Source organism: Petaurus breviceps, unplaced genomic scaffold, assembly GCF_028583685.1.
Source record: "Petaurus breviceps papuanus isolate PSGF00001 unplaced genomic scaffold, PetGlider_PUasm1.0 171, whole genome shotgun sequence".
In the NCBI taxonomy this organism is placed as follows: domain Eukaryota; kingdom Metazoa; phylum Chordata; class Mammalia; order Diprotodontia; family Petauridae; genus Petaurus; species Petaurus breviceps.
The window spans coordinates 17,961,439-17,983,420 of NW_027185754.1; the positions used below are offsets into that span (position 1 = coordinate 17,961,439).

General features: G+C 37.4%; 1 protein-coding gene across 2 annotated transcripts in view; it reads left to right on the forward strand.

Moving 5' to 3' along the window:
• DPY19L3 (dpy-19 like C-mannosyltransferase 3) overlaps positions 1 to 20,758 on the forward strand; it is an 85,908-nt gene extending 65,150 nt beyond the window's left edge. For both annotated transcript variants that reach the window (XM_069082609.1, XM_069082610.1), the window contains 3 exons: positions 13,496 to 13,628; positions 16,238 to 16,396; positions 17,498 to 20,758. In XM_069082609.1, the coding sequence (XP_068938710.1) occupies positions 13,496 to 13,628; positions 16,238 to 16,396; positions 17,498 to 17,659 (454 nt within the window). In that variant the 3' untranslated portion in view covers positions 17,660 to 20,758. The remainder of the gene's footprint in view (positions 1 to 13,495; positions 13,629 to 16,237; positions 16,397 to 17,497) is intronic.
• The last annotated feature ends 1,224 nt before the right edge of the window (positions 20,759 to 21,982 follow it).

The window sequence follows — 21,982 nt, forward strand, 5'->3', positions numbered from 1 at the left end:
CAGTGAACATTCAACAAATATTTATTAATTTTGCTTGCATTACTTTTAATGTCAATTATTTGTTTATATAGAGGTATTCTGTCTCAGTACAGAATTTAAATACATGAACTTCTTTGCTGAGTCAGGATTTTTCGTTTGGAATGTATAACTTGAAATTCAAACATGCTAATGAACTATATGTAATTCAGGTGTGGATCTTGAAATACATACATTAAAAATTCATTTATTGATGACTGTTACCAAGGAAGAAACCATCTCAAAATAAGACTTCTTAGGTAAATGAAGCCCATATATAGACTCTGGGTGGCATTATCTCATCTCTCCTTTACACTGGTAAGTCAAGTTCCCAGAGGGCAGATGGCTACATCTCCCCTCAGAGTTCTCAGGGTATCACTGAAGGGCAGTGAGATGTTCTCTTATTAGAGAACCCCCATTTGAACCCCCCATTCCAGTGTGCTCCCCAGTATCTATTGATTGCTGGTTATATTTAGTATCTCTTCTATATCATTGGCCCAAGGATTAGTGCTGACTATTTATTTTCACTTGTCATATCACTGATAACCTATTAGCATCAATTAGCTTTTACACAGGAGTATTTACTAAGAAGATATAGCAAGAACAGAAGTACCGACATTCCCTTGCACTGGGGGCACACTTGCCTGACCACCATGTTGGAGGGGAGAGTAGTTTCAAACTTAAAGCATTTGCAGCTACAAAGCATTGGCTCCAACAAGTTCACTTCCAAATGTGGTATAGCTGCAGGATAAGTAATTCCCTTATTGCAGGATATAGCATCTGGCTACTGGGTTGATCAGTGATAGCTTTGGTCAAGTGGTCATTCCTCCTGGCTGGGCTGCTCCCTGATATAGATTCTTATCACTGACCCCTGCTCTCCAACCTTTTGAAGTCTCTTAAGACCCTGTATAGTTAGAAAGAAGATGCAGACAGGACATGGTGCTATTCCAGGTCAGGACCTAGAACTAAGCCTTGCTCTCAAAAGCCACTTTCCCTTTCCCCAGACCTTAATTTGGAGGCTCAGACAAAATCTCTACATAAGGCACACCAAATTCTCCAACTGTTCTCTGTCACTGCTAGGACAATCCAAGTGGAGCTCCAGATTCACCCAACAAAAAGCAAGTAAGCCTTGAACGACTAAATGTGAAGCTCTCCAGAGAAATTACTCTTTGGGCTGGTTTTAGTGGACCTTATAAATTTCACAATTAAGCAAGCAGTCCAGGGCTGTTTAAAAGCTGAATAAAAAATGTAAACATTTGTTAGCAAGATGTGAGCATTTCAGGGATGGAAAATCCATGGATCTCAAATTAGCTTCATTATCAATATTTGTAAAAGATCCAATAGTATAGCAAGTATCAGTACTTAAACATATAACTACAGAAGTCATCTTAAAAGTAACTGGTCTGACTTTTAAAGCAAATACACTAGAATAAATTGACTGTGTAATTACAGACCACAGCAACAAAGAAAAAAATGATGATTTTTCTTTAGTGGATTCCCAAAATTAGGGAATCCAAAAACCAAAGCTCCACAAAGCACCACTCCAGCGGATCCCCACAGCTACAAAAGGCTCAGTTGTTTTTATACCAGATGAGGCTTCAGATGTAGTACAAATTTGGACTTAGTCTCCCAGCCCCCACTTGTAGCAGCAGGTCAGGTGTTTCCATCTCTCTTTCAGGGCTCTGTGGGCACCCTTGAGGAGCAATGGGGTTTTATCTAATGCTGTCAGACTGATGTGTGTTCCCCAATCAATAGCCAGTTTTAAGATTTCTTTAATTCCAGTTCCATTTAAGGTGACTTTTGCAATTAAATGTTTCAGTACCTATACCTGCTATATTATTGAATCTTTTACTGATATTTCTTCTGTTATTTGATCCAGTGTTTAGCGGTTTCAATATTGACCATTTGCTTTCTCCCCAATATTCATAACCACTTAACATAGTTCACTTTCCCAAAGGGAAGTACAAAAATGCTCCCTTCACCAAATTAGGTTCCCACTCTACCCCATACCACCTTAGTCTCTGGGGGAAGGAGGCTCAGGCTTAAGACAGTCTTACAAAGCATTCACTCTACCAAGTTCACTTCTGAATGTGGTAAAACCTCTTGAAAAGTCAGTTCGATATTGCAAGATATTGTCTTGGCTGTCTGGTGATCTGCTCCTGGGCTGGGCCAAGCAACTCACTCCAGACTGCTGTGGAGCCTGCCTCCTAGCAAACTCCAGTACAGACTGGGAGTGAACCTCTGTTCCTCTGAAGTCTTGAAGTTTCACAAGGCCCTATACCAAGAGAAAGGAGATACAAACAGGTGATTGTCCTGTCTCAGACCCAGACTCTCCTAGGAGGCCATGTGTTCATTGCTTGGCTTGGGGGTGGGGTAGGAGAAGAACTCCCCTCCACTGGCTATTTGGAGCTTGAGAGGGCCTTCCTTACTCCTTTTGATCAGCAGGAAGGAAAAGAAGTGAATTTCTCCATTATGGCCTTTTGTGTGTACTTGCAGTTCTGGCTCAGCAGCTGACCAAAAGACTTTTTCTTCTGCTGGGAAACAGACACTGAATACTGGTAAATTCTCTGAAGTGGAGAGCCAGGCCCCTACGTTCTTTATTATTGGGCACTTCCACAAGCAGTCTCCCCAAGTCTCCTCACTGAGTAGGTACTGAGTAGGCCCAGCCCTTCTTCTCAAGGCCAAGACTGGGCCATACGTTGCTCCCAACTTCCCCTTCCCAAACTATTAGCACAATAAGTAATAAAAAGCAACAATAGCATACTTTATGAATTTATTTTTCTAGTCTGCTATGAGCTTTGGCTCTTTTTGTCTCTATGGAGGACAAGGTTACTACTCTTATCTATTCCCCCCACTTCCCAGTGCAGAAGAGGAGAGGAAGAGTGATGTCTATAGTTAAATATCCCTTTGAAAGGATTACATGGGGGCAGGGATCATAATAGCTTCATTCATATCTAGAGTACTATGCTTGACTAAGCATGGCTGACTGCTTGTTTATAGTGGTGGTGGTGGGAGCTTATTTAACTAATGTGGTTGATATAAATTCAATTTTAACTGCAGAGCAATGGTTTCAGTGCAGTTTTGTAATGTGATCAAGTAGTTTGATATTTCTGTAGAGCTCCCTAGATGTATTATTTCTAGGGAAAAAAAGCTTGTTGTTGCCAGTAAAATTATTGACACTTGACAGAATTCACCCCAATTAGCTCTCACCTTCACTTTCCCTCCTCATTTCTGTCTACTGGTTTCCCTGGATTCAAGATTCAACTCAAACCTTACCTTCTTTTTTTCTTAAAGAGCAATCAGGGTTAAGTAACTTGCTCAAGGTTACACAGCCAGTTATTTCTGGCTGTGGTGCTAAGTATTTGAGCCCGGATTTGATCCCCAGGTCATTCCGACACTGGAGCAGGTGCTCTTACTCACTGAGCCACCTGGCCGCCCCTCAAACCTTACCTTCTGCTGGTACAGGCCTTCCAAGTCCCTCTTCTCACCTCCCTATTATTTCTGCTATTATCTTCCATTTATACCAGGGGTTCTTAATCCTTTTTTTTTTTTTTAATATAGTTCCCTTTAGCAGTCCAGTAATGCTTATGGACCACTTCTCAGAATTATGTTTTTAAACAATTCAAAGAAATGCTAAATTTTAATTAAAGATTATTAAATGAGAGATTTAATTTTTTTCCTGTCCAAGTTCATGGAGGCCCTGAAGACCATCTGTGGAAACCAGATTAAGAACTCCTGCTTTACACCATATATCTCTTGTGTGTATGTAGTTATTTAAAGTTTGTCTCCCTATTAGAATGTGAGTTCCTTGAGATGATAGCTATCATTTATATAGCACTTTAAGGTTTACAAAGTGTTTACAAATTTTCTCTCGTTGTAGCTTCATAACCTGGGAGGTTGGTCAGTCAGTCATTAAACATTTATAGGTAGATGCCATTATTATCTCCATTTAATAAATGAGGCAACTGAAGTAAACAGAGGTTAAGTGGCCTGACCAGCATCACACAGCTAGTAAGTTACCTGGGGCTAGATTTGAACTTAAGTCTTTGTGCCTCCAGGTCCCCTGCTGTATCTACTGTGCCACCTAGCTGCCAATATTGAGAGCAAGGACCATGTTTTTTTTTGTTTTTGTGTTGTTGTTTTTTTCTGTATCCCCCAGCACTTAGTACAGTGCCTGTGTTGGGGAATTCCTCAAATGAGGTCTTTTTTTTTTTTTTGGTATATTATTTATTTATTATTTATTTTTCCCCAGTTACATGTAAAAATAACTTTTAACATCCATTTTTAAAACTGAGTTCCAAAGTCTCCATCCCTCTCTTCCTTTCTTCCCATCCTTCCTCATTTAGAAGATAAGTAATTTTATATAGGTTATACATGTGTGTGTGGTCACGCAAAACATTTCCAAATTAGTCATGTTGTAAAAGAAAACTAGACCAAAAAAAGAGAACTCTCAAGAAAAATAAAGAAAATAAAAAACAAATTTGCTTCAATTTGTATTCAGACATCACCAGTTCTTTCTCTGGGGATGGATAGCATTTTTCATCATAAGTCCTTCAGAGTTGTCTTGTATCATTGTATTGCAGAAAATAGCTAAGTCATTCAGAGCTGTTCGTCTTAGAATATTTTTATTACTTTGTACACAGTATATTTCACTTTGTATCAGCTCATGTAAGTGTTCGCAGGTTTTTTTGAGAGCATTCTGCTCATAGTATTCCATCATAATGACATATCGCAATTTGTTCAAGCCATTCCCCAATTGATGAGCATCTCCCCAATTTCCAGTTTTTTTGCCACCAGAAAAGAGCTGCTATAATATTTTTTTGTACATATGGGACCTTTTCCTTTTTAAAAAAAGTCTCTTTTAGTATACAGGCCTAATAGTGATATTGGTAACTCTCAAAGGGTTTTCTAGCCCTTTGGGCATAGTTCCAAATTGCTCTACAGAATGGTTGAATCAATTCACAACTCCATCAATAGTGCATTAGTGTCTCCTTTTTCCCACCTCCCCTCTAACATTTGTCATTTTCTTTTTTTTTTGTCCTGTTAGCCAGTCTAATAGGTATGAGGTAGTACCTCAGAATTATTTTAATTTGCATTTCTCTGATCAATAGTTAGAGCATTTTTTCATAATGCTATAGATAACTTTGATTACTTGATCTGAAAACGTTTATCTCTTTTAGTCATTTATCAATTAGGGAATTGTTCTTATTTTTATAAATTTTATTCAGTTTTCTATATGTTTGAGAAATGAGGCTTTTATCAGTGACACTTGCTTCAAAATTTTTTTCACAGTTACTTTTGCCACTTGTATTTCACTCCATTCTATTCCCCCTCTCCTGTTTATTCTGTTCTCTTTCCTTTCACCCTGTCCCTCTTCAGAAGTGTTTTGCTTCTGACTACCCCTCCCCCATGCTGCCCTCCCTTTCTATCACACCCTCTCTTCTGTTATCCCCTTCTCTTCCTACTTTGCTGTAGAGTAAAATAGATTTCTATACCCAATTGAGTGTGTTATACCTTCTTTGAGCCAGTTCTGATGAAATTAAGGTTCACTAACACTCCTTCATCTCCCCCTTCTTTACTTCCACTATAAAAGCTTTATCTTGCCTCTTATATGTGAAATAATTTACTCTATTCTACCTTTCCCTTTCTCTTTCTCCCAGTACATTCCTCTCTTATCCCTTAATTTTACTTTTTTTAGATATCATCCCTTCATATTCAACATATACCTGTACCCTCTGATTATATGTACTCCTTCTAAAACAGCCCTAATAATGAGAAAGTTCTTATGAGAGTTACAAGTATCATCTTCCCATGGAGGAATAAAAACAGTTTAATCTTATTAATTTACCTTTCCTTTTTACTTTTTTATGCTCCTCTTGAGACTTGTATTTGAAAGTCAAATTTTTTATTCAACTCTAGTTTTTCATTGAGAATGCTGGAAAGTCCTCTGTTTCATTGAATATCCATTTTTTCCCCTGAAGGATTATATTCCGTTTTGCTGGGTATTATATTCCAAGCCCTTTGATCCTTTAATGTAGAAACTGCTACATCTTGTGTTACCCTGACTATGGTTCTATGATACTTGAATTGTTTCTTTCTGGGCTTCTTGGAATATTTTCTCCTTGACCTGTGAGCTCTGGAATTTGGCTATAATATTCTTGGGAGTTTTCATTTTGGGATGTCTTTCAAGAGGTGATTGGTGGATTCTTTCCATTTCTATTTTACACTCTGGTTCTAGAATGTCAGGGAAGTTTCCCTTGATAATTTCTTGAAAGATGATATCTAGGCTCTGGATTTCAGGTAGTCTAGTCATTTAAAAATTATCTCTCCTGGATCTATTTTCCAGGTCATTCATTTTTCCAGTGCTATATTTCACATTGTCTTCTATGTTTTAATTCTGGTGATTTTGTTTTATTGTTTCTTGATGTTTCATGAAAGTCATTAACTTCCACTTGTTCAATTCTAATTTTTTAGGAACTATTTTCTTTAATAAGTTTTTGTATCAACTTTTCCATTTGGCCAGTTCTGCTTTTTAAGGTTTTCTTCATTGCATTTTTTTTTTGTCTCTTTTTCCATTTGGCCAATTCTGTTTTTTAAAAGGCATTCTTCTCCTCAGTGGCTTTTTGTACCTCTTTTACATTTGGCCTAGTCTGTTTTTTAAGATGTTATTTTCTTCAGCATTTTTGGTGTCTCTTGCCAACCTGTTGACTCATTTTTTCATGCTTTTCTTGCGTCACTCTCATTTCTCTTCCAAGTTTTTCTTCTGTGTCTCTTACTTGATTTTCAAAATCCTTTTTGAGGTCTTCCATGGCTTAAGATCAATTCATATTTTTCTTAGAAGCTTTTGATGTAGGAGCTTTGACTTTGTTATCTTATTCTGAGTGTGTGTTTTGATCTTCCTTGTCAACCTAGTAACTTTCTATGGTCAGAATTTTTTCTGTTGCTGGCTCATTTTCCAGTCTATTTCTTGACTTTTAACTCTTTTGTTAAAGTATGGCTCTGCTACCAGGGTGGTGGGCACACTGTCCCAAGATTCAGGGGTTTTGTGCAGCTGTTTTCAGAGATACTTATTGGGACCTATGAATTTTCAGTTCTTCCAAAGTGGTATGATCTGAGGAGAAGTGTGTTTACTACTCTCTTGATTTGTGCTCTGCTCTGTGAGCAACCACAAGCACTCTTTTCTGCCCTGGAACTGTGATGAGGAGCCCCCCTCTACTGTGACTGCAAACCATTCTAATCTTCCTCCTTGCCCTGGGACTGTGACCCACATCTGAGTATGGGCAAAGCAATAGAGTCCTCCTTCAGGATTAGCAAAGCGATCTCCCTGTAATCTTCTTTCTAACCAGTTGTTTCACCCTTTACCGTCTGTGAGCTGAGAACTCCGGAAGCAGCAGCTGCTGCTACTGCTGATTATGCAGTAGCTCCCAAGGCCTCTTCCCTGGTTTGCTGGGGTCCAGTCTGTGCCAGCGCAGCCTGCACTGGACTATGCTCGACTCTCATCAGGTGCAAAAGACCTTTCCTGCCAACCTTCTGAGTTGTCTTTGGCTGGAAAAATGTTTCACCCCACCCTTTCTACAGCTTCAGGAATTGTTTTATGGCATTATTTGAACATGTTCAGAGGGTTTTGAGGGAGAGCTCACATGAGTTGCTGACTTTTCTCCACCATCTTAGCTCTACCTCCTCTCAAATGAGAAGTCTTCAGATCCACCTAGAGAGTGATTCCTCCAATGCTGGTCCTTAGACTGGCTGTCAGTAAATAATGAGGCAAGGGTAGAAGATAAAAGGTTGAATCATCATTCACTATTGTGCAGTTTATAGATAGTTAGTAACTCCATGAACAAAAGGAGATACACTCATACATGTTTCACAAAGCCTTAGGGCTGATGTTACACATGACAAAAGGAGCCTATCAGGTGAGACTGTTCAGTCACCTTTCTTATTTGGGAGGTTGTTATAGGGACAGTTTCAGGTGATTTGGGGGAGAAATGATTAATATAGAGTCTCACAAATTGCCAAAGATGCTTTTATCTGTAGTTAATCTCATCAGAATATTCTGATGGGGCAGGAGATCTCTAAGATAATAGAGGCCTCCTTCGGGATAGAAATCAGTAAAGCTCATACCATGATGGAATAAAGTACATACTGAGGATCTGTGTCTTTATACACAACCCTGTGGCTTTGTTTCTTTGACCTCTAAAATTAACTTTTTTTCTGGGAAGAAGATGTTTACTCCAACCTCACAGGTTACCTCCTTCTCACCGGGCACATGATAAATGCTTAATAGATACTTGCAGACTAACTGCTGAGAAGGACGTATGTTTTACTGTCTGTTCTCTGGGACCAAGACTGGCTATTACAATTATTTGGATGCTGGCTGCTTTTCATTGTGTGTGTTTGGGTTTTTTTTTAAGTTGTTATCATTGTATATATTATTCTTTTTCTGCTTACTTACCTCTGTATTAGTTCATATAAATTGTTTTATGTTTCTCTGAATTCTTCATGCTTGAAATTGTCTCTTTTGACTTTCACAGTTACTTCTGCCCTTTGGTTAAGAATTCTCCCCCTAGCCATAGTTGTGAAGAATATCTGCTACTTTTCTCTTCTATTACAAAAAAATGAAATGATCTCTGAGGTCCCATACCATTTGGAGTTTACCAAAACAGTCTTATTTGGAAACAGTTCTCTCCTTCCAATGCTGTGTGACAGTATACTTCTTGTTCAGTGTAGTCATCATCAGCAAGGGAGCCAGAGAATGGAGGCAGTATGGTTTCATGGCAAGAGTACTAAATTCAGTGTCATGGGACACCTCCCTGTGAACTTGGGCAAGTCAGTTAACTTCTGGGCCACAGTTTCCTCAACTGTTAAGAAAGGGAGTGGCCTCTGAGGTCTCTTGAAGTTCTAAATCAGTCATACTGTCTTTTCTACATATATTTCCATACCTTTTAAACAAATAAATATTTATGAGAAATGGTTGTCTTAGAAATGAGAGCATTTGGGCACTAAATCTACTAGATCTTAAGATCAGAGTTTCCTCTAATGAATTCAGCTCAATAAAACATTTATTAAGTAACTTCTGTTTACAGTTAGTCTGGCTGTAATGTTTGTTTTGAAAACTCAGACTTATTCTTTTTTTTTTTTTAAGCAATTGGGGTTAAGTAACTTACTCAAGGTTATACGGCCAGTTATTTCTGGGTGTGGTGGTAAGTATCAGAGGCCGGATTCGATCCCAGGTCATCCTGACTCTGGGGCTGGTGCTCTTACTCGCTGTGCTATCTGGCTGCCCCTCTCAAATTTATTCTAATGCAACTGATATCAGAAAATAATTTGTTCATAAATTGGATTTCGAGTTTTCTTGTACCCGATTTCTTCGAGAAACAGCATGAATATAGAAAACTGCACCACTTTACAGCAACTTACAAGCAATAATCTTTCTGATGCCCACTTCCACAAAGCAATCTTTAGGTCTTTTTCCAGGTAATAGCATATGTCTTCTGGTGCAGTAGAATCTGTGGGTAGAGGATAGTCAATTGGCATCACCCCTCCTCTTCTCTCCCACAGCCTTGCCATTTTACAGATAAAGAAACTGAGACAAAGTGAAGTTAAGTGATTTTCTCAGCATCACCTAGCCTAGTAAGTGTCTGAGGCCTTATTTGAATTTTACTTTCCTTCTGATCTTGGCTACATTTGTTTTATTTGTACAAAAACCTCTTATTGTAATGGAAATTATCCATTTCACACCTCACTCTGATCCCTATCTCTTGTTTATTCATAAATTGTTGCCTATTCTTAAGTCTGATAGGTAATGTTTTTCAGATTTTCTTGTAATATTCTCTTTATATCTAGGTCATGTATCCATTTTGACCTTATCTTGGTAAATGGTATAAGATATTGGTCTGTGCCCAATTTTTGCTAGACTGCTTTCCAGTTTTCCCAAAAATTTTTACCAAATAATGAATTCCTATCACAAAAACTTAAGTCTTTACACTTGTCAAATACAAGGTCACTATATTTATTTGAAGCTATTAAATTGTATGTCTACTCTGTTCAGCTGATCTGCCTTTCTGTTTCTTAGCCATTATCAAATAATTTTGATAATTACTAACCTGTAACATAGTTTAAGATCTGGTACTGTTAAATCTCCCTTCTTAACATTTTTTTCATTAGTTCCTTTCATATCCTTGACTTTTTGTTCTTCCAAATGAATTTTGTTATTATTTTTTCTAATTCAGTAAAGCAGTTTTTGTTAATTTAATTGGGATGGCATGGAACATAAAAATTAGTTTAGGTAAAATTGTCATTTTTATTATATTGATCCTGCCTGTACATGAATAATTAATATTTCTTCAGTTATTTAAATATGATTTTATTTGTATGAAAAGTTTTCTATAATTTTGTTTAAATAGTTCCTGAGTTTGTTTTGGTAGGTGTACCTAGGTATTTTATGCTGTCTTGAGTTATTTTGAATGGGGTAATCTCTTATTACCTTTTTTTATTTCTGATATATAGGAATGCTGATGATTTATGTAGATTTATTTTATATTCTGTTACTTTGCTAAAATTATTAACTGTTTCAGCTAAATTTTGAGTTGAGTCTTTGGGATTTTCCAAGTATATCATCATATTGTCTACAAAAAGAGATAGTTTTATTATCTCATTCCATATTCTGATTCCTTCTAATTCTTTTTCTTCTCTTATTGCTATTGCTAGATTTCCAAAACAACACTGAATAATAATGCTGACAGTGGGCATCCTTGTTTCACACCTGATCTTTCTGGGAAAGCTTCTAGCTTATCCCCATTACAAATAATGCTAGCTGGTTGTTTTAGGTAAATGCTTTTTCTCAATTTAAGGGAAAAATCCGTTTATAGCTATACTTTCTTTTTAAAAAATTTGTTTACTTTTAGTTTACTACATTCAGTTCCACAATCCCTTGAGTTCCAGATTTTCTCCCCTCTGTCCCCTGTGGCAGCACACAGTCAAATATAGGTTCTACAGATACCTTCACATTAAACATTAGTCAAGTTGTAAAGAAGGATTATAACCAATGGAGTGGACAGTAAGAAAGGAGGGACAAAACAAAACAAAACTCAAAAGAAAGAGAGCAAGTAGTTTGCTTCAATCTGCATTCAGACTCTAGTTCTTTCTCTGGATGTGGATATCCCTTTCTATCATGAGTCTTTTGGAATTGTCTTATAACCTTGTATTGCTGAGAGGAGCCCAGTATATCAAAATTAGTCGTCACACATATGATATGTCTGTAATTGTGTACAAAGTTCTCCTGGTTCTGCTTTCGTCACTCAGCATCAGTTTATATAGGTCTCTCCAGGTTATTATGAAGACCATCTGTTCCTCATTTCTAATAGCACAATAGTATTACATTTTATTCATATACCACAACTTGTTCAGCCATTCCCCAATTGATGGGCATCCCCTTGATTTCCAATTCTTTGCCACCACAGAAAGAGCTGCTATAAATATCCTTGTACAAAAAGGTTCTTTTTCCACTTCTCTGATCTCTTTGGCATTCAACCCTAGAAGTAGTATTGCTGGGTCAAAGAGTATGTACTTTTGAATAGCCCTTATATAGCTGTGTTTTAATAGAAATGTGTGTTGTACTTTATCAGATGTTTTTTCTGCATCTATTGATATAATCATATGATTTTTAAACTTTTATTATTGATATAATCAATTATGTTAATAGTTTTCCTTTTTCCTTATGTTAAACCATCCTTACATTCCTGGTATAAATTTCACTTGGTCGGGGGCGGCTAGATGGCGCAGTGAGTAAAGCAGCCCCGGGGTCGGGAGGACCCAAGTTCAGTTCCAACCTCAGACACTTAACACCCACACAAAAATACAAGCCGTGTAACCTTGGAAGTTACTTAACCCCAATTGCCCTCCAAAAAAGGCAAAAAAAAAATTCCACTTGGTTATAATGTATGATCTTTGTAATATATTGTTGTAATCTTTTAGCTAGTATTTTATTTAGGATTTTTGCATCCATAGTCATTCATGAAATTTGTCTATACTTTCCTTTCTGTTTTTACCCTTCCTGGGTTAGGTATCAGTATCATTTTTTTTTTCATAAAAAAAGTTTGGTAGGAGCCCTTCTTTGTCTGTTATTAAAAAATATTTAATATTGGAATTAGTTGATCTTTAGATGTTTGATAGAATTCACTTGTAAATTCGTCTGGTCCTGGTGCTTTTTTCTTAGGTAGCTATTTGATTTCTTTTTCTAAAATAGGTCTATTTAGGTATTTTATTTCCTCTTCTGCTTATCTAAGCAATTTATATTTTTGTAAATATTTTTCTATTTCACTTAAATTGTTAAATTTATTGGCATATAATTGGACAAAATAACTCCTTATATTGCTTTAATTTCATCTTCATTAGTGGTATATTCACCTTTTTCATTTTTAATACTAGTGATATAGTTTTTTATCAAATTAACTGATACTTTATATATTTTATTGATTTTTTTCATAAAAATCATTTATATCAGACATATAGACATTACTTCTTCCTGTCCCTCATTAGAATGTAAGCTCTATGAGGGCAGGGACTGTACCTTTTAAAAAGAAGTCTCTAGCACATAGTATAACAAATATTTCCCATAGATAGTAGGCATTTAATAAGTATCTTGGGACTGGGTGAAACAGAAAGGAAGACAAATAAGAGAGGATATCTCTTTTCAGAGAGTTGATAATGGTAATACCATCTCTGGTGCTGGGTTGTTTATATCTTTCCATGATCTTTATAGATTCTGTCATTTAAGACTCACTCAAGCAAAGTGTTTGTGACCATTCTGTCCTTAGAACAGAGTGAAAACCCTGGGAATCTGCTCTTGATGTCAGGCTGTTCTAGGACTTGGACTTCCTCTTAGCAACTGAACATACTCTGTGTCCCCCTAGATGGCCTTTCACTTAAGCCAAATTCCAAGGAAGAGTGAATGTCTCTTGAATTCTGTTTGATTTGTCCTGACAACAAAGAAATGTTTGTGCTTTAAAGGTGATATGCCAGACCCAGGAGCTGTATATGTTTTAAAAGCAAATTGTTATGCCACGTAACTTGTTATAATATAGAATGATCTCTGAATTTGGAGTCAGAAATCCTAGATTTGGATCCCAGATCTACTATTATGTATAGGGTCAGGTCCTTTAGCCTTTGACTTCAGTTTCTTCATCTGTAAAATGAGAGGATGAGACTAGAAAATCTCTAAGGTCTATTGCAGCTCAGAACATGTTCTGAGAAGTTCATTATAACTGGTACTTTATTGCGGTTTGTTCTGGCAAACTATTGAACTTCAAATCAGAAACCAATGTAGTGTGAATGTATCTTGGTATATTTGATCTTCCTAATTCCAAATGTGTTAACATGATTGAATGAGTTCGAAAGAATGGTGAAAGAATTTGTTTTTCAATTGTCTTTCCTTGAATTAATAACACTTAAGATTTTCTCAAAATTTGGAAACCTTGTTTAGGTCAAACACTCCCAGGAAGGCTGTATTTGCTGGAAGCATGCAGTTGTTAGCTGGAGTCAAACTGTGCACAGGGAGGACCTTGACCAATCACCCACACTATGAAGATAAGGGGCTGAGAGAGAGAACAAAAGAGGTCAGTGCCCTCTCAGGCCCTGCATTCGGTTTTTAGGATGGCCCACCAAGTTTGTTCTAGTTTCCCTTAGTTTTGGTGTTAAATGGATTTTCATGCAGGATGTCTATAATTTGGAGTTTAGAGGAGCTGAGAATTATAAGAAAATCTGTAATCCAAAGGAATCACCCTTTAAAATTCTTGTATTCAATTTATTTCAGTTAGCATTGGTCAGTCACTATGTACACAGTACTATGCTAGAGATACCAAGACAAACAAAATAGTCCACCCCCAGAGAGCTTGCATTCTATTGGAAGGATACAACATTCATAGAAATGTGGCATAAATAGGAAACAAAGAATATTGAAAAGGGGGGAGGAAGGAACCAAAGAAGATTTCCCTGAGAAGGTGGCATCTTCAAAGGAAGATTAGGATTCTAAGAGGTGAAAATGAGGTGATAGATAATTCGAGACTCTAGTGATGATTTGTGCCAATGGACATAGGCAAGAGATGGAATATAGGTTGTGAAACAATTTAGACCAGTTTTGCTGGAACAAAGAATTGATGATTGGTAATAGTATGAAATAAAGCTGGAAAAATAGTTGGAGTCCAGATTGTGGAGGGCCTTAGATACCAAGCTTAAGAGTTTATATTTTATTTTATAGTCAGAAGCCACTGAAGGTTTTTAAAAGCAGGATATGTGACATGTTTAAGCCTGTACTTTAAGATTATTTTGGTAGCTGTGCACAGACTGGGTTAGAAAAGAAAGTGACTAGAGGAAAGCAGGCCAACTAGAATTCTTTTATAGTAGTCTATCCAGGTGAGGTGATGAGGGTTTGAATTAGGGTAGTGGTTTTGTGAGTAGAGAGAAAGGGACAGATGTGAAGTATGTGGAGGTAGAATTGAAATGGCTTGATAACTTATTGTAAATGGAGTGTAAGAAAGATGGAAGAGTCCCTGCTCTAGGTTTACACTGAGTGGTTGGTGGTACCCTCGTAGAAGTCAGGAAGTGTGGAGGAAAGGTCGTTTAGGGAAGAAGATAATTCTGTTTTGGGCATGTTGTGTTTGAGAGGCCCGTGGAAGATTTGGAAGGGAAAATCTGTCATGCAGATGCAACTGGAACTGGAACTGGAATTCAGGAGAGAGTTTAAGGCTTGATCTATATACATTCAAGAGTTGCTGACTAGATAATACTTAAAGTCATAGGAACTGATGAGATTTCTGAGATACTGTATGTAGAAAAAAGTAAGAAGGGCCTAGAACAGAGCCCTGGGGAACACCCATGCCATAGAGGGCACAAGGGATGAAAAATGATCCATCAAAGGAGGCTGAGAATGAGTGAGTGATCATACAAGACAGGTAGGGAAGAACTGAAAGAGAGAGTGTCCCAGAGGCAGAGGTGTTCAATAGTGTCTGGCTTCATAGAGGTCAAGGAGAATAACGGCTGAGAAAAGGCCATTGAATTAAGAGACTGTTGGTAACCTTAGAGAGAACAATTTCAGCCGGTTGGTAGAGCTGAAAGCCAGCGTGCAAAAGATTGAGAAGTTAGCTGTATGGTTTATAGAGGGAGCACATCGAGACTAGGAGATTGCAGTGAAAGGGAGATACAGGATGAAATGATAGCCTGAGAGGGCAGCTGGGTCAAGGGAAGGTTTTATAAGGATGGAGTAGACCTGCGTGTGTTTTAGTTAATACGGAAAAACAATACATAGGGAGAAGTGGAAGATGCGTAGGAGAAGGCATTAATTGGTTACTATTCCTGCTGAGGTGAGAGAAGGGATTTAAATCAAGGTTCTGGGTAGAAGGGCTGGCCTTGTCACACAACGAGGTGTCACCTCTTCCTCAAGGATAGGAGGGAAGGAAGAGAAGAAGGGAGAGCTTCTACACTTAACTTCCAAACTCCTGTGCCGACCACCCGGCTCTCTGCACTGTGTTCAACTCTTTGCAAACCTTAAAGCATGATGTAAACATTAGCTGTTAATAAGGAAAATGAAGCCTTTAAAAGGCAGGAATATTATGGTCATGTGAAACCAAGGGATTGGAGTTCAAGTGATTTTGGTCACTTTTAAAATTTTGATTTAAGAGTGTTGATTTGAGGATGGGGTTTACAAAGCCATCATTATGTACTCCAGCTTCCAGCTTCCACCTTCCATGTCATGCCTTTGCATGGTATCCTCCATTCCCAGGCTGTCTTCCCTCCTCATCTCTGCTTCTGGAATCCCCAGTTCCTTTTAAAAAGGTTCAGCTTCCATGCCCCCTTCCTATAAGAAACCTTCTTGATTCTCCCAGTTCTCAGTGCCCAACCCCTGAAATGAATTTGTATCTGTATAGCATTTGCTTGTGTATGTCTTGTTTCTCTCACAGTAGAATGTAAGCTCTTTGAAGGCAGGAACTGATTTGTTTTTGTGTCTCATTTGTCAAGTGCCTAGCAGGGAGTAGGTACTTAATGAATGTTGAATTGCATTTAATTAAAACTTTTGACTGCATATTTTTAAGTAGTTGTATGTTCCAGGCATATCACTAGGGATTCCCTCCTTCCTTTTCTTTAGCATGATCCTATTAAAACAAGCGTGGCTTCTTATTCTGATTTGGTGAATGTATATTCTTATACCATTTTCTTTCCATTTTGAAAGGTTTATCAGATATATGCAAAGAGATCTCCTGAGGAAGTTTATTCCCTCCTGAGGTCCTTTGGTACAGACTATGTCATCTTGGAAGACAGCATTTGCTATGAAAGAAGGCACAGCAGAGGCTGCCGTCTCCGAGACTTGCTTGACATAGCTAATGGACACGTAAGCACAGTAGTCACTCTTTTTACAGAGTATCCTCAGAGAGGGCAAGAGGTCACAGCTAATCGATGAATTCCTCAGCAGGGTTTCATGACTAGTTTCATAGTAATAAAGCATGTATTGTCCATGCACATAAGTAAAGCACTAGGGACCCACTGGTTACTAGGACATGACATGCTGTCTCGTTTTCCTAGGAATGGCAATGGAAGTACCCTCTCAAGGTGTTTGGAGTTCTTACGAGCAGTGCCACACATCTGATAAAATGACTTTCTGGTCTATAGCTGTGGTATAGCAGAGTGATTATCCCTGGCCACTGCCAAGGAAAGGTGCTGCTCTACTGGGCCCTGGGAAGAACAGTCAGGAGAAGGACCTTACCTTTTAGGGATTTGAGTTCCATAAGAGACAAGAAAAATTGCCCAGCTTGGTTTCTTTTTCATATTATTTATTGTTGGAGAGGGACAGTAGATCATAGGGGTTACATATAAAAGATACAGTCTTATGACTTTTGCACAAGAAGTACTACATAAATATTTGTTGAATGACATGAATGAGGCATGAAGGAAGAAATAGGTTTAAACTCATACTTTTGTTCAGAGGTAAGGTGGCCTGGAATAATGCTTTTATTAATGCTTTTAGTGAGCCGTGACCCAAAGACCCTAGGGCTTACCAGATTCTATTACTGTATCAATATTTACTTTTTTTTAAATGTAAGCTTTTCTTTTTGATAAGTACATCATGTATCATGGTGATCTTTACATATTTATTGGGGGTGAATGGGAGGAATCTTTATTTTCTTGGAAAAAATTTTGTGGTACAAGTGAAAGAACTAGACAGAGAATCAGGTGATCTGGGCTATATTACATTCCTGCCTCTACCACAGATGGTGTGACCTTGGCAAGTCCTTTTGGCAGGTCTAGGTCTTAATTTCCCCACATGTAAAATGAGGGAGAAGTAGATGATCTCTAATGGCCTTCCAACTCTAAAATTAGAATTATAAAATGGTCAGTTTAGTTGTACCTCATACATAATTCCTAAAGGCACCTGATTTTCACTCATAACTATGCATATCTTCCAAGTTTATATGAATTTTCTTCTTGGTTTTAGGTAATGGATGGCCCAGGAGAGAATGATCCTGATTTAAAGCCTGCCCAGCACCCTCGCTTTTGTGAAGAAATCAAAAGAAACTTGCCTTCATACTCTGCACACTTCACCAGAGTGTTTCAGAACAAAACATTCCATGTTTACAAGCTGTCTAGGCACAAATAACACAACTTTGGGTAATTCTTTATTCTGATCCAGGTGAAATTTCATTCTATTGAAGCCCAACATGATGAAATTCCTGTGTCATGAGTCAGTTTTGAGCCTTCACCAGACTCATGCTGCTTTCCACACCATTTTGAGTAGCCCCATTCTGTAGCAACAGACAAGGCTTCATGGTAAATGAATTTCACCTATAGTTTAATGCTGTGAGGTTAATAAGTACTCTAGAAGTTTACATGAGTGTTGATATTTTTGAAGGTATTTTACATAAACTGTCTTTTTCTTTTTGTCTAACTTTTTCCACTGGTGTTCATTGTGTTGAGTGTAAACAAATTTCTAACAGTGACCTGGAACTTTGTTGTTTGAGCTGTTTCCAATCAGATGGTAATACTGAGTGCTTAGTATTGGAAATATTTTTAAGCTTACTTTGGATTTTATTGAACTGAATCAAGTAACTTTGTAACAGAATTAGTGAATAATATCCTTTCAATTTAAGTATTACATGCTATTGAAGTATTATATACACTAATGATGGTGTGGCATTTAAAAACAAAGTTTACTGTTGTCCTGGTTTTTTCTGTAAACTTTACAGACATGTCAAGTGTCCATGTTCTTAGCATTCAAAACTTTGATGGCTCTGTGTATTTATTTGATATTTTTCATTGATATGTGTTTGTGCAAGCACTTCAGTAAAACATATCTTCTAAAAACAAAATTTTAAAGTAATAGGCACAGAAGAGTATTACAATAAGTATCTTGGATTCTTAGAATGGCAGTAAAGTGTGTGTAGGAAGATTGTTTTGTTTCAGAATAAGATCTTCAACTAGAATTTGTTTTATTACTATTTGGTGTTTTTGTTTTAAAGCACATTTATACTGTTTTAATCTTTTCCCTTCCATTAATATTATTTTGTTTCATTTTGTACTTGTTTTAAAATTGCCAGGTTTACTAACTTTGGTAACCTGTGTTCCAGTTTTAGCTTTTGTATTTTTACAGCTTAGTATCTATCTACTTTTTAAATTTTGTCTTAACTATGTCACTATTATGGTATTTTTAGGCAAACTGCTTTTTCATACCAAGTGTGACTTATGTCAGCTCCAACCTTAATGAGGTACCTTCTATTTTTATTTTTTTTTTCCTTTCTGAAAGGTAATTAAGTGCCTCTAAGTCTACCCCAATACTGAAATACTTGTAAGCAGCCCTGGTAGGATGTATACCTGCTCAAGAAATTTCTGATGGATTACTGTTAAAATTAATTTCTAATGAAAATAGAAAAAAAAAGATGCTGCTAAAACATATTGTACATTTAATTAAATCAAGATGGCTAATGAGATTAACTTTCACCACTGCTCTATGCACCAATGCCAAATAATTTAAATGCCTTCCCCCTGTAGTTGTTCTAAGGTACATTACCAAAGGGATTGAGATGGATATGTCACATGTTCAAATAATTTTATATTCAGTAAATACTCATTAAGCAGCATTCAGAATCTTTCTGCACTTTCATGTTGAACACAAAAGGATAGTGAGCTTTTATCAAAACTTATTTAAATCAAAACTTGACAGTAGCTGGGCTATTAAATTGTGCATCCAAAGCTCTTGAATCATTTCTTTCCTGTATCCCTTAATGAGGTTGGAGTCCACTGCAGTTTAACATAATACAATAATAAAACATTTTAATCAGTATTAAAACTTTAATGAAGCCAGTAATGATGCATGCCTGTTGTAGCTGACAGCATGGGTCAGTAAGTTCTTCATTGAGTGCCTTACAATAATTGAAAATCAAGCACATGTAAGGTACTGTGTTCGACTGTGGGGTTCAATTTTTCAATCATCAGCCCTCTTTTCATATATTTGAACAAGACCTAACGCGTCCTACAAGCATTCCTATGTTCCTTGTGAGAATTGGTTGTAGATTTACCACCCGAGAAACTATCTGGACATTTTGCTGCTATTCATTGTCACATCGATGGCACAAGATGCTTTTTTATTAAGTTTATATAACAGTAACAGTGTTGCCAAATCATTCCATGTTGATCCAATATTTTCATGGAAAATATAAAGTGCCAGAAGAAAAAAAAAAGTGTGCCAGAGCCCACACATTCTTATTCTTTCCAAGACACTGTGACTGTGTACAGTAGAATTTTTTAATTTCCTAAAAGACAGATCTCCCAGCTATCACCTGGATATTTTCAGAGCTAGAGTCAGAGCCCTTTTTATAATCTCTCCGTGGCATGTACAGGAAGGGAGCTCGGGCTAGTGGGAAGAAAAGAAAACTTATGACTTGAGGTCTCTATCTTTAGCTTGGCCACCATCCTGGAGCCAGTGGCTGCAGATCCCTGAGTCTGTGGCCTTCCTAACCTTACCTTTAAATAGACAAACAATTAGTACTTGGAGAGAGCCGAAAAACCTAGTATTATCTTCAAACCAATGGGTCTTAGTGCACCAAAAGATGGCTCTCATCCAAAGTTAGTAGTCAAAAGAGCCTGAGTAGTTAATGCTCCCCATAATTTTTCATTGTCCTTTTCTTTAAAGGACTGGGGTATATTTAAGGCATTTTTATCAGAAGTAGAATGGTAGTCATATAAAACTAGATATGATCAGGATTATGTGCTAATTCATAATATTTTTCTAAGCAATTCAAAAGGCACAATTATTTTCCCATCAAATCTGGGCTTTATTTTTATTTTCCTTTTTTTCTTAAGAAAACAAAATTCTAACAAATCCCTTACAGACTTAGTGTCAGACACAAAAAGTTCAGTTAATTTATAGTAAAAATTTACCTTAATTTTGCAAAGATTCCATTTTTGAGTTGGTCCCAGACTTATAATTAAGAGAATTAAGTTTTGATACACCCAAATCATCTGTTCTGACAAATGTGTCCCATGATATTATTTTTCAGTACAGCCTTTAGGGCTAGGTGGTTAGTACTTATCAGGTCATGGAAAGAGGCTTTTTGGTGAGAGGGAAGCTTGTCCACTTTCCTGTGATAATTGGCTTCCTGATTTAACATCCTATGGGTGAGATCTTATAGAAAACTGTTTTATAATTTGTTATACTGAACCATGTGAAGATTGTATATTAAAATAAAGGTCTTTTAAATCATGCAAGAGAAGTGGTTTTTATTTCCCTCAAGGCCAAGGCCTGAGGATTCTACCTATGTCCCTGTGCTAGAGAGGTGATCACTAAGGAAAGAAAAGGGAGGGTCTTTATTTCATTTATCAGTTTTTTAACTGTTATTTTTCTTTCTACTCCAGCCAACCTTGGCCATACAACTGCCTATTAGCTTGAGTTGAATCTTCAGTTTGTAGCTGTTTGGTTTTAGTGACATTATCTAGATAAAAATGACAGTGCCTGCCTTCAAGGAGTTCAGTTCTACCGGGGGGAATCCAGTTTTTGCAACTTCACAGTGACATAATCAATTCTATGCCAGCTAATAAGCCCATATGAGCTTAGCCTGTATTAATTGAACTGTGTTGTCCAGAACTAGGTCCCTTTGCTCTTAGCAGGCTGCATATGGAGTGTTCTGTTTGGTTTTGGGTGTTTCAGTTCAGGTAGAATGTTAATTAACATATCCGAAGTGGACAAGCAAGCTAGTTCCAGGACTCGGAACTATGTGGAAGAAAAGAGTTCACGGGATTTACAACCAGCACCAGCCCCTGGATGTTAGCCATCTGTCCCCATGGTTCCACTCCCCACACACTTCCCTTTATCAACCCAAATCACAGCTTTCCATGAGGTTGAACCTCCTGGAGGACCTTGAAGAGTCTAAATCAGAGGTATAAACACGCAGCCCTCTGGTCTAGTACAGCTCAAACCGGACTAAAATGTATTTTTAATAAAATAATATTAATGTGGTTTTCTAAGATGATATGCTCACAGGCAACCTTATTTTCAGTTTAGTGACCCCCATTTTTATTTGAATTTGACTCCATTGGTTTAAGTCACCTGTGACCTTCAAAGAACCTCTCCAGTCATGGATCACTTTGCCTGACTTATTCTTCAATGGTTAGTATCTTCCCACCTCTTCATACTATCTCCCCAGTGATTCTGAAATCTCAGCTGGCAACGTACATACAATCCCCATTCCCACCTACCCACTCATTTGCTCTCGTCCCTAGCTGACCAGTTCACCCTTCCCCTTGTGCTTTCTGGAACACCCACTCAATAGTTAACAAACTTGCTTTCTTAAACTTTGTCTTTTCTTACTCCTTCCATCTTCTGGAATTCATTGAGACCTTGCTTGTGTCTGATGCTGCATCCTTGGCCATCTTTTCCAGTAGGGATTACATTCTTTTAATATATTTTTTTTTTTTGCTTTTTGGAGGG